The sequence below is a fragment of the Mytilus galloprovincialis genome, chromosome 1, assembly GCF_965363235.1.
Source record: "Mytilus galloprovincialis chromosome 1, xbMytGall1.hap1.1, whole genome shotgun sequence".
Taxonomy (NCBI): Eukaryota; Metazoa; Mollusca; class Bivalvia; order Mytilida; family Mytilidae; genus Mytilus; species Mytilus galloprovincialis.
In genome coordinates this window covers 95,814,936-95,832,173 of record NC_134838.1, presented here as the reverse complement: position 1 = coordinate 95,832,173, position 17,238 = coordinate 95,814,936, and the positions used below count along the sequence as shown (strand labels likewise).

The window sequence follows — 17,238 nt, the reverse complement described above, 5'->3', positions numbered from 1 at the left end:
TTTAAAGTTTAGACATATAGATTTCCTTGACCATTCTTAGGATTTCAATAAACAAATAAAGAATATGGGAATTAATAGCAATCAACTTATCTGTGTCTGTCTATCAGTCCAAACTAACTGTTGCGTCAATTAAGACAATTACATTTTTTTATGTGTCAACTTTGTAGAATAAAGGATGTTTTTCTTTATTTTATAGTATTTATGATATTTGTCCTCTTGACCTTAAAACAAATCATAGTACTCTTAAGGCATTTTGTGGATGTAATGCACCTCCTACATACTTTATCAGCAATTCATAAAACTTAATACATTATAAAATCCTAACAGGAATATGTGCTAATTAGAAGGGCATTCTGTCAGATCATTTGACAGATTTAGAGTTATGCCCCTTTACTTATTAGTAATGTCAAATTTCATTTTAACATGCATCAATTAATACACTCTTATGAATTCTTATTTTATTTTTTCAGTGCGTGTACTGGTGCTGGAGATAGTATACACCAAAAATACTACTATGACTGTAAAGCTGCAGTGGATAAGTATAGCCTGGTAGACAGTGTCATCAGCTATTCAGACTATTGTCAGGTCATCTTAGAACTAGACACCTGGCCAGCTCAGTTATTATGTTCTGAAATGTCAAATAATAATGACTTCTTCCTATTGTTTACTGATTACTGTGATCCAGCTTGCTATTTTGGTTCCAAACAAGGAGGACTTGAATGCATCTGTAACAGTGGTTACTGGAATACGTCATGTGATACTGTCTGTCCAGGAGGAACAACCAATCCATGTTCAGGATATGGGTCATGTGACTCAAAGACTGGAATGTGTGCTTGCCCATCAAATAGACAAGGATCAGATGATTGTTCCACATGTTCAAGTGGTTGGATAGGAACAGATTGTGATATAGCTGTCAGTGATGTAGTAGAAGGAATCAAAGTCATTGGTATAGCTGGTCAGCTTGGCCACATGACAAACTTAGATGGCCTGAGCTTCATTATCAGAGATCCTGCAGAGTATGCACTGCTTACATTAAGCGATGTTCTCATGATAGAAGGGAAACTAGTTAGTTGTCATCAGAATTATACCTGTTTCACTTTTATATCGTTTAGAATTGGAGATTCTGCAATGGGATATGCCAAACTAACCATTCAAGCATCTAAACAAGACAACAACAAATCAATAGTCTACCTTGAAGATCAGGCAAATAGCCTCGACAGTACACTCTACTTTAAGGGCTTCAAGGTTGAGAGACTCAACTCTGATGAAATAAAGATAATGATTGGTGTTGATGTTGAACTTTTGATAAGACAGCAAGGTCAGTACTTGACATTGCAGGTTCAATTGAGAGTTGACCTTTTGAACTTTACCAGTGGACTTCTTGGTGGATCTGGCCAAACAAATGCCACATTGAAATTGGAAGAGCTAAAATACAGGAACATTTATTCACCAAGTGTGTGTACATACTCTGGCACAATACAGTCTGTATCACCATCGGAAGTGACTGGATATTACTTGACCTTCACAGAAGTTAACGTAGAAACTAACTTGACCACAACTGCCTTTCAATTCAGTCGGTTTGAAGTAAACGAATGTGACAGATACATATTCTATCCAACACTGGCAGATGAGAAACAGAACGTTGGTGGATTCAGTTTGAATTTTGTTTCAACGGTGGTATCAATAAACATTGACCTTTACACTGATGTTGGACCAAATATCACATTTGACTTCCTTGTCAAAATAGCAAATATCAGTGGAAATGCAGGCGTCCTCTTTTCCTTCAGTAATAACAACCTGTTCATGATACAAAGTGCAGAATCTTTAGAAGTGACATACAATAATATAACATTTGCAACCAATTTGACGCTAGAAACTGATAAATGGAACAAGGTCGTTGTTATGTACTATGGTGAACTTGGTGACCTTGACATATATGTTTTCAATAGCACTGGGTATATTCAGAGGAGAAGTGTGCTTTTGTCAACTGGCGTCTTCAGTACTCCTGGAACATTTTCTATGGGTCACTGGCAACCACCTTCCAGTGGAAAGCCAATGACAGCTCCAACAGCACTTCAAGGTCAATTAGATAACTTCTTAATTTGGAAAATACCAGTAGAACCAAACATCATTGTTGATATTTACCAACTTAATCCTCTTGACATACAACAAATACTTTATGCAGCTTGGCTTTTTGATGATGGTCAAGGTGAACAAACATCAGACTTTATACAAAGTTTAACAATTGACCTGCCCAGCAACCCATGGGTTCAGCCATCATGGACACCTTCAGATCTAGTGTATGACAAGTATACAGAACCAGAAGTCACTTATGTTTTCTTTAACAGCACTGCAGAGGAGGAAATGGCTGATCAAGTTTGTAAAAAGATAAGAAACAACACATACAGCGAGTGTTCCAATGTACCTACATCTACCAAAGATATTCTATACACTGAATGCATGCAAGTGTATAGCACCACAAAAGATTTAGCATCAGTCAACAACGTTATCCTTGGTTATGGAAAAGTTTGTGAAGTAGTGTTAAATTTGCCAGAATCTCCAGTACTAACATCGCTCTGTAATAGTCTGGAAATAACCATCAGAGAAAATAGTGGATGTCCTAAAACATGTGTGTTTGGAGAGCAACTTTCAAATGGTACATGCCTTTGCACGTATGGATATTATGGAGATAATTGTTCCAATGTTTGTCCAGGAGGTTCTGATACTCCTTGTAGTAATCATGGGAAGTGTGACGACAATGGAGGTTGTACATGTGATTGGAATTGGGATGGATCATTGAATTGTGGGACATGTACTGCCGGTATGACTGGTCCAGATTGTGATGTTCTATACACCGGAAGCTCGCTTGGAACAAAAGCTTATGTAACAAGTCAAGGAAACTACATGGGATTCGATGGACATCAGATCAGCTTGGATGAATTGACAGGGACATACTTTGTTATTCTAAATGAAGATAAAGGTTTTGCTGTTGAGACTTATCAAGTGAGTTGTCAATTTGGAGCATGTGTTATTGGTTTATCTATTACCACAGGAGATACAAGACTTGTAGTGCTGCCATCTGGACAAAAGGATGTTCCACCTACGGTGTATAGTAACTCGGTCAAGATTGACTATGATACAACATCAACTCTATCAGCTTCAGTGGACTTGGAAATGGACTCTTATGCAAAACTGAAATTTACTGTAAAGACCCCAGAAACCAATGTCATTACAATTACAGCTCAGGAGCAATGGATAGACTTTGCATTAGACATTAATTCAGCTGTATTAGCAGATTCAGAAGGAATACTTCCAGAAACAAGTTCAATGGAATCAATGTCGCATTCAGATCTAATGAAATACCTTGAAAAGAAATATAGATCAGAAGGTGGTACTTTGGTCGACACACTATCAACAGTCTATGGCGTAGATGTGAATGAAAATGCAGGCTTTGCCCTATCATTCAATAAAACAGCTGCTCAGTCGGAAAAATTGAAGTATAACAGTAATACCACTCTTAACAGTGAAGAGTTCAGTCTTGGTATTTATTTCAAACCGACAGAAGAAGGTGGAGTTATCCTGTCCAATAGTAAAGACGACCAAACATTCTCTATATATAATACTGACCCAATGATTCTAGAACATGGAACTGACATAATTACAACATCTATCAGTCCTCAGCTTAATGAATGGAATCAGTTCATTATGACCATGGATGGAAAAAATAACCAAATGCACTTATACCATTATGGACCAAATGCCAGTATGACATACCAAATTATAGAGGACTTCATTCCAGATCTTTTCTCTGAAGGTGGAAAAGTTGCATTAGCAGAATGGATTCCTTCGTCGAAATCACCGGCACACACTTTCACTGATGATGAGAAATTTATTGGCGAGATTGAAGAAATATCAGTTTGGACAGATCCCATACCGTCTCACTTGATAACACAAGCAGACAGCTTAAATGTGAAAGGAGCTGGATTCCTAAAGAACGTATCAACATTGTGGTCTTTCTCAGAAGGATTTGGTAGCATTGCAACAGATGATGTTTTAAGTAATGACTTACAGCTTCCTAGCTTCCCTTGGCAAACACCTGAATGGGTAGCTTCTGATCTTGATTTACAAAATATCAATCCAGATGCTAAGAACACAATCGAGATGAAAGAAGATATTAAGTTAGCATGTAATGAGTTCTTTGATTCAGCTGCTATAAATTCAGCATGTGCAGGAGTTTCCCAATCTAGTAAGAACTGGTTTAAACAACAATGTATTGTTCTTGGCAGTACATCTTCAAATGTAGAAGACAGCATGGTAGCTATGACTAGTTTCATTTCAGCATGTGCAGCTCAAGGTGGCACTCCCACTAGTTTATATACTGAAATGTGCAAACAGAATGGCACAGTTCCATTCTGGGTAACTCAGGAGTGTAACAACTGTGGATTTGGTTATATGGGATCAGACGGGGCTTGTCTCTGTTATTACGGATATTGGGGACCAAATTGCGACGAACTTTGTCCCAATGGCAATGCAGAACCATGCAATAATCATGGAGCTTGTGACATAGAGGGAAAGTGTCATTGTGAAGGTCACTGGACCGGAACTACTTGTGATAGTTGTGGAACAGGATGGGAAGGTGACGAATGTGTTGTTCTACCAACTGGACAACCAGCAGGTCAATCAAATCTAATAGCTCATATCAATAATTATGGACAAATGGTAACCTTTGATGGGTATTTAGTTGATTTAACAGCACAAAATGTATACAAGCTTTTTGGACATTCAGGAGTGCAAGCATCGGTTTATGCTCACATGTCTGTATGTAATGATACAAAGAAGACACATTACTGTTTGAATGACATAATGTTTGAAGCTGGTGGGGTTGTTTACTATGTCCGTGCATCCAATAGCTTTGGAGATTCAAAAGTAAAGGTTTTCACAAGTACTGGAGAAACTGAAATATTTGAAAAGACAACAATAGGCAATGTTCAGCTATCTATTTCACAAAATAACTTTTTGACAATAAATATGACCGATATCAACTTACAGCTTGATATAATGTCCATTGAAAATGGTTTAATTGCCACCATGTCATATCCAAATGAAAAATTTGATTCAGAAACAAACTTGATTGAAGGTCTGGTAGCGTCCTGTGACACAAAGACAGCTCTACAACTTGCAGATTGTGAGAGTGCAACTAGAGGAGACATTTGCAATAAAATAATTAATTCAACAACTGCAGGATCATGTGTCAAAGACATATCGTATGAGGCAATTGATTCCTTCTTAGAAAACAATGCAGTCAACAACACTGAAATTGACACCATTTTAGAAAGAGAATATGTCATAACCGGACCATCATGCCTTCGGTTCAGTGGAACAAATGGCATTTTTGCAGATGACTTTGAACTGCCAGACACATCAGAATATAGTGTTGAATTCAATGTTAAACCAACTGCTGTGAATGGACCAATGCTAACGTATCATACAGACAATGGTGATTTTATAACATTTGTCAATTTCCGTAGCGGTCTTGCCATTATTGAAAACGACAATTCTTACCAAACTGGAATAAAGTTGGATGTTGATAAATGGAACCAAGTAAATCTTGCTGTGGATAAAGAAAATGGTGTACTTGGAGTATATGTTACAAAGGATTCTGGCGAAATATCCGTGAAAGAAATAGACATGAATGTTGGTGCTTTTACAAGTGGGGGCACGTTAACAGTAGGTCAAATTGGAAATGGAGTTACTACCCTAGCACCAATAGGTCAGTTTAATGGATATATTGACGAGTTAAGAATGTGGACACGCCCACAAAACCCATCTATCATAAAAAATAATTGGAGGAAAGATGTTACGGAGAAAACGCCAGATTTGTTTGCAGCATGGTCATTTAGTGAAGGAACTGGGTATTTGTCTTCAGACATTAAAAATCAGAATATGTATCCAGTAAATCTGGATAATCCACCGACATGGGCATCGTCAGATGATTTAAAACTTACTCAAGGAATTGAATTAAATCTGCCTCAGTTAACTACAGCAGAACCATACAGCCTTACTACAACGTCGGACAAATGTACTGGATTGTTTGAAGATAGCAGATTCACAACTCAGTGTTCAGGATTAGAAAATTTCATTGAAACAATGCTGGACCAATGCTCATCTCTAGTAAAGACATCAGGGAATGAGGATTTAGCAGAGGTATTGCTTCTCAGTACTGCCGAGTATTGCAAGAATGCAAATTCTCTTACAGAATCGCCAGCAAATGCTGTCTGCGACAAAATTATAGCATATGATAGTTATCTTTCAAAACATGGTACATCATGCAACCAAGAATGTCAATTTGGAACTTTTGATTCTGTCTCTGGTCAGTGTGAATGCGATTCAGGACATTGGGGAAGTTCTTGTGCTGCAACATGTTCGTTAGGAACAGACGGAAGTTGTAACTCACATGGAGCATGTAATGGTACAACAGGAGGATGTAATTGTGATGCACACTGGCTTGGTAGTACACTGAGTACCACTAACTACTGGAAGACATATGCAACTAATGCAGAAGTTGCTATGACCGATTCAACTTTCAACTGCTCTGAATGTACAACTGGAATGTATGGATCAGACTGTAAATTTGCCGTTCAAGCACCAAAATCATCACAAACTTATGCAGTAGGCTTTCTAATGGGATCATATATAACAACTCTTGATGGAGTATCCTATAAGCTAATAACACCAGGCACTTACACTGCATATTCAGCTGGAGGAGTATCAGTTCAGGTGGTATTCTGGCCTTGTAATAATGATATTAGCTGCAGAGAAATTAAAGAAATATCTGTTAGTAGTGGTGGACAAACTGTAAGCATACTAAAAGGAACACTAGGCATGGATGCCTTACATGTAGGAGGATCTACAACACTGGAGTATCCTGTAATAACAACTGTATCTAACATAGAAGTCAAATGGAATACATCAGACTATATCAGACTTACATCCGGGGGATTCTCTGTCTTGGTTTCCGACAGCAATATCGGATTAATATGTCGTTTTAGAGTACAATCCAGTAGTGCTAAGTCAGCAACTGGATTATTAGGAAATACTGATACAACATGGTATAATGACTTAATATCACCTGATGATTCATCAACCATGGCTTTTGTAGAAAGTCAGTTATCTACCTCGTACATCGGAGGGTGGACTAAGACAAAACTAGGAACTTCACTCGGGTCTGTTCACACCTATTATGACAGTCGACTGAAAGATCTCTCAACATCAGGCTATATGCTCCATCTAACAACTCAGACTGTATCTTTCAATGATGTGTATACTAGTTCATTGAATGCATTCACTGTTAGTTTCTGGTCCAGAATAGATAGCACTAGCAAAAACATAACGCAGCATATAATATCATATGAAATAGGTTTACAGAATTTGACAGTTAAAATTAAAGATGGTCTTTTACAAGTCGATTTTGGAATGACCTTAACAACAAACATTGCATTTGAATTAGAAGTTTGGAACTATATTACTGTAACGTGGGATTCAGCAAGTGGACTATTTATGGTTTACAGAATTGCAAATAATGGGGAAGACTTCAAATACAAATCATTTTTAAATGTTCTGACATCGGGTACCATGGGACAAATAAACAAAATAGAAATTTATGGAAGCTCCAGCAATCCATTAGATATTGATATGTTACGTATGTGGAGCACAGTTAGATCCTTTGATTCGGTTCTAGCAGAAAAATCAGAATATACTAAAGACATAACATCTGATGAAAACTTAATTATTCTTTCAAAGTTTGATGAAGGTACAGGACTGTCTGCTAGCATTATTGTGCAGACTGGATCGGGAACAACAACAGTCACCGGAACAATATCTACTTCTAGTAGCGCCAAATCTATAGGATCAAAGGCCGTAGTCAGTGCTGATGACTTATGGTCTCCATCAGATATACCAACTGTATCAACATTCACCCCTGAAGAAGTAACAACAGATAACGTAGACTCTGCAGCATTAACAGCTTGTATAAATGCTCTCTCAAATTCTGATGTCAATTCAACCTGTTATGGAGGTGACATATCCAGTCTTTCAAACTTTCTATTGGAATCGTGTCTAGCAGATTACTCAACTGTTGGAGTGAATGGAAGTCAAACAATTATAGTGGAAAACCTTATTTATTACTGTCAAGCAACTTTTGATGTGGATGAATGTACATTAACTCATTACTTTGACTATTGTACAGATGAAGAAGAGGACTTGGATGCTGAGGGATTGAATATCATGATCATAGTAGCTGCCGTTGCTGCTATTATAGTTCTTATAATAATATCTGTATGTTGTTGCTGGTGCTTTGGAAAACTGTGCTTCAGAAAGAAGAAAAAGGTGGTAGGTCATGACTATGACTCAGATGATGATGAAGATTGGAGACCCCGTTCGTCCATGTCTGATCGTTCTGTATTAACAGCTACTAACGTTGATTTGGAAGACCAGTTGTTTTCTGCCAATCATGCATTTGGTGGTGCAATGGCTCCCTTGGCATACAATTTCAAGGCCAAATTCCCAGAAAAGGCAAAGAAACCAACACTTAAAGCAGGAAAGATGGAACCAGTGGTCAGTATGTTCGATGCAGAGGCAGATGAGAGTATACCTCTTAAAACAGACTCCTCCTTGTTTAAAAAACCAAAACTTGTATCCAATCCTCGATCAAACTCACCAGACCCTCGACCACAATCACCATTTGTACAACCAGGTATAAATTACCAACCCGATAATGCAGAAATCTTCAGTCCATTTCAACCAGAGACTGAAACACAATCCTTTTCGTTCAAGAACAGAGGATTTTCACCCGATGAAGCTGAGCAATTTTCAGTCCTAGATAGCAGGAGGGAATCTGTAACTTCGAATAATACACCAAAGCCAAGGGAATCATTTTCAAGATCCTCTAGTGTTCTCAGTAATGCAATGAGCAATGATACACAATTATTGGTTGATACCACAGAAACGAAGCCTAGTGTACAAAAAATGTCAATAATAGACAAAACTCAAGTGAATACAACCACATGGCATGACAATAAAACTAGTACAAGTTTAGGAAGTCGAAAGAACACTTCAAATAAAATTGAAACCGAAGCAAGCTCACGAAAACCTCAGGTACCTATGGAATACATTCCTGAACAAGGTGTTCATAGACAATCAATAATGAATAATCAAGCTAACAATCCGTTCCAAAATATGTCTGACACAGAACCAAAACGAGTATCACGACATGCAAATTCGTTCAGTCCAACGAATAAAACTAATACCAGTAAACCATTGCGATCCCGACATTCCTTTGATGCATCAATGGATCGAGAAGATAGCTATGTGAGCATGTCTTCCATGGGAAGTCAACCATCAAGACCTCCATCTAGAGTTCAGTCGCCGAATGGAAATGAACCAGAAAATGAGTTCAAATGGTAAACGAGTGTAATGACAAATGGAAAAATAACAAACTTTGTAAAAAATATTGTAAAATTTTGACACTATAAATATGAACATTAATTATTCGAAAAACACTGTCCATTCTCTAAACTGTTATAAATTTTGGCCTAAATTACCAATATTTGCTCTTCAAAATTTTTTTTTTTTGTATATAAGTTTTTGTGTTTTACTTTTTTATAATATTCATATGGTCTTTAAGATTACATTTTCAAATTCAAATATAAATTATAATGCAATTCAATCTGTAAAATATTTATATAGTTTAAAAAATATACTTTAAATTCAAATATATTATAGTACAATTCAATCTGTGTTCTGATTTTTGTTATTAATGATTTTTTATAAAGAATACAATATACTTACATTACACACTTACTTTTTGTATTACTGGTATTTTTTGTTGTTATTTTAAAAGCACTTATCTATGCACAATATAGTTTGACTCTATTGGCTGTATATATTGCTTATTTGATATAAATGTTCACAAGAACAATATTTTTGTTTCTTCTATATAGTTGTGCACAGTGTATAAAAATGATTTGTTTGTTTTTTGTCAGTAGTGATGTCAAATTTACTGTAAAATACTGTAAAACTTAGCATTTTCTAAGCTTTTTTTCTTCTATGTACACTAGAAGTCTGTTTTTGTATTAAGCTGGAGTTAATATCATAAAGAAAACAGAATAAGTTAAAGAAATATGTTAGCGAGTTAAATTAATAATGTTATCCTGAAGATTGGAAAACAACAATCAATCAATCAATGTAGGGATTTTTGTTTTTTAGATTTCAGCTTTACTTGATTAAGTTATTCAGGTAACAACTTGATTGTAATACATTTATAAATCTTACATATTATGTTTAATAAACACCTTCTTTCTGATTGGTCAGTACAAAAGATTAATACCAAATCAAATGCATAAAAATTAAATACACATTTTTCCCATCAGTGGACATAGTAACTGAAATGCTCAGAATTTTTTCATAACAATTTCAATTCTTTTTAGAATTTAGTAATTATATTAAAGGTAGATATAAATGACAAGAAAACGTATATCTTACATCTAAAAAGGATAAGGATATGTCAATACTTAATATTCTTTACTTAAAAACAAGCATTCCCTGTTAAGTTAAAATTTAGACTTAGTCCAGCTAAAACTAGGTGGGTTAAAAAAGATTATATTCAAAGTTTGTAAAAAAAAAAATAATATTTGTAATTTTGTGAAAATATGTATTTCTATATAAGTGTTAAATTATTTATTTTTATTCTTCAATTTAAAATTAGATGTAGTTTTGTGTTTTTATATATCAATACCTATATTGCTCACTTATGTTGTTTACACTTTGTTTAAATTATTGTTACACTTTGTTTAAATTATTGTTACACTTTGTTATTGTTTCACTAAAATATATTTGGCTTCAAATATTATGTGTTACACCTTTTATTTTAAATCTATATGCAGTCGTTCTTTTCCTAGTCATATTTACCAGTGTTCTATACCAAGTTTTGAAGTTCAAAAGATCTATTTTGCCATGTAATAGATTGATTCATTGGTGTCTGCTTAATAACCTTTAACAGTAGGAATAGAAGGCTGTTATACCTATAAAGTAAAATCACAAAAATACTGAACTCCGATGAAAATTCAAAAAGGAAATTCCCTAATCAAATGGCGAAATTTAAAGCTCTATCGCATTAAACGAATGGATAACAACTGTCATATTCTTGACTTGGTACAGGCATTTTCTTATGTAGAAAATTGTGGATTAAATCTGATTTTAAATTTTCTAAATCTCTCACTTGCATGGCAGTCGCATCAATTTACATTATATTGACAACTATGTGTGAACAAAACAAACATGCCAATGAGACAACAACCCTGTACACAAATGTCATCTAGACTGAGATCAAACGTGATCTTCAACAATATACAAGTGCCTGTTTAATATATCAAGCTTTATATTCACTCGAGTATTGACATAAATGTGTGACTATCTCAAATTCGTGTTCTATTCTATATAGCAGCACAGACGTCACAAATATGTGTCCTTTCTTTTCTCAATGCTGTGCCCTATATAGCAAGTGATGCACTCATATATTGATGTCAGAGTTATCAAAACGTTTTCAAGGAAATACTTTTGTTGTCAAAGATTCCATATTTAAATTCAATCGACACCAATTAAGGCCATCGACATTTGCTAACATATGTACACAAGGTTTTTGATAGGGGGTTGGGAATAAGGGGAGAGAAACGGTAGTCTGTGGACGAGGGAACCGGGAAGAACGGAGTTTAAAAAATATGACGGATTTTTGGGGTAAGGAATTGGATATTAGGTATCCCCTAGTTCAACCCCTCTATAAAGTCGCTTACAGTTTGTCGCATATTGAAAAATACTGTAAAAATATTTTTTCACCCTTCAGGTATTTGTTAGCCTTACATGTATTATCAAGTTTTTAAAAAAAATCAAGGAAATATTGACTTCGAAACCCGTTAACATGCACTTTACTGTGACATTAGTTATAAATGACTGTTCGTCAAATGAGGATAGAAGTCTTGAAGGCCAAGCGGTGAAAAAGATTTTGGGCCTTTTATGGCTATGAGGTATGGGCTTTGCTCATTGTTGAAGGCCGTACGGTGACCAATAGTTGTTAATGTATGTGTCATTTTGGTCTCTTGTGGACAGTTGTCTCATTGGCAATCATACAACATCTTCTTTTTTATATTGTATGTTTTAGTTGAATTTTGTGCTTTGTGCCGATCAATTGTCTTGCCTGCGAAGTCTCAAAAAGCGAGACGTCGGGATTGCAATTCGGCGGTGACAGCTGAAACAATTTATATAAAGCTTTCCATTTCAGAAGTTAGAAGACTTGGATGCTTCATGCCTTGTATGCAGATACCTTATATTACGAAATTTCCCTCAGTCATAAACAAAAATCCGTGAATCCTAGACATTTTTTCCATAATTCGGAGCAAGGTATGCATAAGGGTGAAGGTTGGTACCTATTAAAACTTTTAAACCGGCTGTATTTGGTTGCATATGTCCTAAGTCAAAAACCTGATGTTCAGTGGTTGTTTGTTGATGTGGTTCATAAATGTTTCTCGTTTTTTATACATATTAGATCGTTGTTTTTCGATTTGAATGGTTTTACACTAGTCATTTTTGGGGGCCCTTTATAGCTTGCTGTTCGGTGTGAGCCAAGGCTCCGTGTTGAAGACCGTACTTTGACTTATAATGGTTTACTTTTACAAATTGTGATTCCGATGGAGAGTTGCCTCATTGGCACTCATACCACATCTTCTTTTATCTATATATTAAAATATGATTACTGTGAGACAACTATTCATTAAGAACCAATTTAAGGGACAAAGATTTGCTGATTTGGAGCTTTTAATGATGTGAAAAACTGGGACATGATTTAATTTATATAGACTATTCCCAGCGTATAGTTGCATAACTATCCATGGTACAGTTTTGGGAACATGTGAATGTTGACAGACAGCAATTTTCGACGAGTAGCCCGTTTTTAGACAAAAACATAAAATTGACATGACGGGAAATTATCAAAGTTAATAAGAATTTGAAAAAATAACATGTAAGCACATTTCTAATATGTCAACCATTCATTAAAGCATGTGGAAGGTTCTAACATGTATAACGCAGAACAAACATTCAAGCAGCATCACGGTGGTCTGATTTGTTGTCAAAGAATAATATAGTATAAATGGTTATCTTATAATCTCTGAGTAACGGAGAACTCTACCGAATGTCGGAATTTAATAGTTAAAAGTATATATATTTCGGGGATAGGACATTCGAGCGAAAATAAACAATGCAAATAGGGTCATTTCAGCGCTGATATCATTTTAAAGATTTTCAAAAAGGAAGTATGAGCGAAATTTCTCGTGAAATATTACGAATAAAGAAAATATTTTAAAAAAGTAAGAAAAATGACTTTTTATAATTATTTTTGTCAGAAGCCTTAGACATAAATTTGAAGCCCGCACTCGCTTGTAAAAGAGGGACGAAAGATACCAGTCAAACTGTCATTGTCGAGTTTTAAGTTGTATGACACTGTTTTTTGGCTTTTAACTTTTAATAGATGCTTTAAAATTTGTTCGTTATAAAATCCACATTTCATTAACTAAACCCTGTTCGAAATCCTACTTCCACCTCTCCGTGGTGAGCAGGGATAACAGATTATATCTAATGAACGGAAGAGTTGCACCTTCATTATCTTAAAAAAAAATTCTCAAATGTCATATGTTTATTTTTATATTCGCTCAAATGCATAAAACATCGGCGCTCAAACGTCCTTTTTTATCGCCCAAATGTCCTGCCATTCGCTGAAATGTCCATTGCGGGATTTTATACCACGCGATAGAAACAAACTCATAGGAAATTTACCATACGCTTCACCTACATTTCATACCGGATGGTCCACTTTACTTTTTATCTCGTCCTGAATTTGCAAACGGTATTCTTTCTTATGTTGTACTGTTATACCACTGTCCCACTGTCCCAGGTTAGGGGGAGGGTTGGGGTCCCGCTAACATGTTTAACCCCGCCACATTATTTATGTATGTGCCTGTCCCAAGTCAGGAGCCTGTTATTCAGTGTTGTCGTTTGTTTATGTGTTACATATTTGTTTTTTGTTCATTTTTTTACATAAATAAGGCCGTTAGTTTTCTCGTTTGATTTGTTTTACATTGTCTTATCGGGGCCTTTTATAGCTGACTATGCGGTATGGACTTTGCTCATTGTTGAAGGCCGTACGGTGACCTATAGTTGTTAATGTCTGTGTCATTTTGGTCTTTTGTGGATAGTTGTCTTATTGGCAATCATACCACATCTTCTTTTTTTTATTTACCATTGGAAGATAAGAAAATAAGACATCAATCTATCATCAAATAATCTAGTACTGAGATGCCTTCTGTGATTTAAAGAAAGTTATTAATTCATTTACCAACATAGAATGAAATACAACTTTTAAATAAACAAGAGTGCACACGCTGAAATGTCTCGTATTTTTTACTAATCATCGATAGTATGTTGATATTCCTATCATTAAAGATTGCATATTTTGGCGTTAATATTGATTCACGTATAGGGTCTTTGCATCGGAACTAAACACATTTATTCAAAAACCAGTTGTTGGCATGACACGGGTTATGTTCTTCTCATATATGTTATGATGGTATGATACTAAACCCCTAACGAGAAGGATTGTGCCTGATGTTCATATGATGAAATCATAATCTTTCAGTCAGTTTAATTGAAGTCTGGAGCTGGCATGTCAGTTAACTGCTAGTAGTCTGTTGTTATTTATGTATTATTGTCATTTTGTTTATTTTCTTTGGTTACATCTCCTGACATCAGACTTGGACTTCTCTTGAACTGAATTTTAATGTGCGTATTGTTATGCGTTTACTTTTCTACATTGGCTAGAGGTCTGTATCTGTATCTATACGTTGAAGACACCAATTCTGGCTTTTACTCAACGGGAGAGAGAGACACCTATTGGCGGTGTTGGAGAGCAGCCTTGAAGCTCTAAACTGTATCTGCGCATACAATACGGTCTTCCAGTTGGTTCCAGTGTAGAATACTCTTGACAAAGAAAGAGTTCTTATATGGATCGGTGTTGCTAGGAATAGTTTCTAGTGCCTTAGAATTGTTCTCCACTGAATTTGTCACTATATTGGCACTTACAAAATTGTCAAATGTTTTGGGTTTGATTTTCCTCTTAGGTTTACTTTTAACAAGAAAATCGTCGGGATTAATAGCTGGGACCAACCCCTCAACCACTTTGTACAGAAATATCAGCCGTTGACTTGTTCTTCTCGTTTGTAGGTTGTCTAGTTCTAACTCGGCTAGCATTTTGGTGACTGACCCTTCTTCTCTAGACCTATAGTCGCCTGTAATGAATCTAGCTGCTCTGCGTTGTATTCTTTCTAATTGATTTATATCATGTTGTGTACATGGGTCTCATATTATGGCACCATATTCCATAGTTGATCGTACTAATGATATATATGCGGTCTTTTTGCAATCTTTTGGGCAGAAGCGTAGATTTCTCCTCAGAAAGCCGAGTGTCGAATTGGCTTTCTTGGCTACATTTTAGATGTGCGTGTTCCATTTTAGGTCTTCTGATATTTGTAAGCCTAGATATGGGTTGTGTTGGACTTGTTGTAGTACATGTCCGTCTAGGCTGTACATCTTCTGGCTTTTGTTCTTGATGCTAAGTATATAGCACTTCTTATATAGTATAGGGGGAGGGTTGAGATCTCACAAACATGTTTAACCCCGCCGCATTTTTGCGCCTGTCCCAAGTCAGGAGCCTCTGGCCTTTGTTAGTCTTGTATTATTTTAATTTTAGTTTCTTGTGTACAATTTGGAAATTAGTATGGCGTTCATTATAACTGAACTAGTGAAGACCTGTTGGTGACCTTCTGCTGTTTGTTTTTTTTTCTATGGTCGGGTTGTTGTCTCTTTGGCACATCCCCCATTTCCATTCTCAATTTTACTAAATAAAAAGCTTTACCACAACTATCACATACACTTAACACGATCCAAGATAATGAGGTCAAGTTCATATAAAGTTATAAACCGTACAAGAAATACATGTACACCATACAATTATTCATTGAAAATGAGGTCATGGTCAGATGATCAATGTCAGGCAGACATGTACAGCTCAATACAAGCCTTCCATACAACAAATATATTCCATTCAACAAATATAGTTGACCTATACCTATTGCTTATAGTTTTAAGAAAACCAGACCAAAAATAAAGGCAACAGTAGGACACCGTTGTTCGAAACTCATAAATCGATAGAAAAAAAACAAATCCGGTTTACAAACTAAAACTGAGGGAAACGCTTAAATATAAGAAGAGAACAACGACACAACATTAAAATGTAACACACACAGAAACGAACTAAGCATTAGACAAAATCCGATGAGAATAACAAATATAACATCAAAACTAAATACATGAATTTGGGATAGAAAAGTACCGTGACACGTCTTATAGTAATGTGAATTCACACTCAAATATAAGAGGAAACAAACGACACAACAAAAACAGAAACGAACTATAATATAGCAATGGCCATATTCCTGACTTGGTACAGGACATTTAAAAAAAAACAAAAACAAAAATGGTGGGTTGAACTTGGTTTTATGGCATGCCAAACCTCCCGCTTTAATGGCAATGTTAAATATAACATTAAAATGACAACATAACATTACAGGACTACAATACAAATAAATGGGAGAACATATTGGACAAAGAAACACACGAATAATAGCTAACAAAAGGCACCAGGTTTAAAATTTAATACGCCAGAAGTGCGTTTGGTCCACACAAGACTTACTAGTGACGCCCAGATACAAAAGTTCGAAAGCCAAAACAAGTTCAAAGTTGAACAGCACTGAGGACCAAAAGTTCAAAAAAGTTGTGCCAAATACGGTTAGGGTTTTCTGCTTGGGATAAGAACATCCTTATTATTTGGAATAATTTATACTTTTGCAAAACAGTAAATTTTATAAAATGACTATATAATAGATATACACGATAAAACTGAAGTAATCACAGAAAAAAAAAACCCAGATACATTACATAAACCAACATAATCCAACACAAAAAATACACGCACCCGAGTTAGTCAAGGCCTCAAAGCAAACACACAAAAAACACAAAAACTAAACACTAAGCAATGAACCGTGAACTGAGGTCAAGATCAAACAATTACATAAGATG

At 35.6% G+C, this 17,238-nt stretch overlaps 1 protein-coding gene across 1 annotated transcript in view; it reads left to right on the top strand.

Moving 5' to 3' along the window:
- LOC143045965 (uncharacterized) overlaps positions 1–10,842 on the top strand; it is a 122,134-nt gene extending 111,292 nt beyond the window's left edge. Inside the window, exon 75 of the mRNA XM_076218837.1 lies at positions 471–10,842. Within this exon, the coding sequence (XP_076074952.1) occupies positions 471–9,462 (8,992 nt within the window). The 3' untranslated portion in view covers positions 9,463–10,842. The remainder of the gene's footprint in view (positions 1–470) is intronic.
- Positions 10,843–17,238: the final 6,396 nt, after the last annotated feature.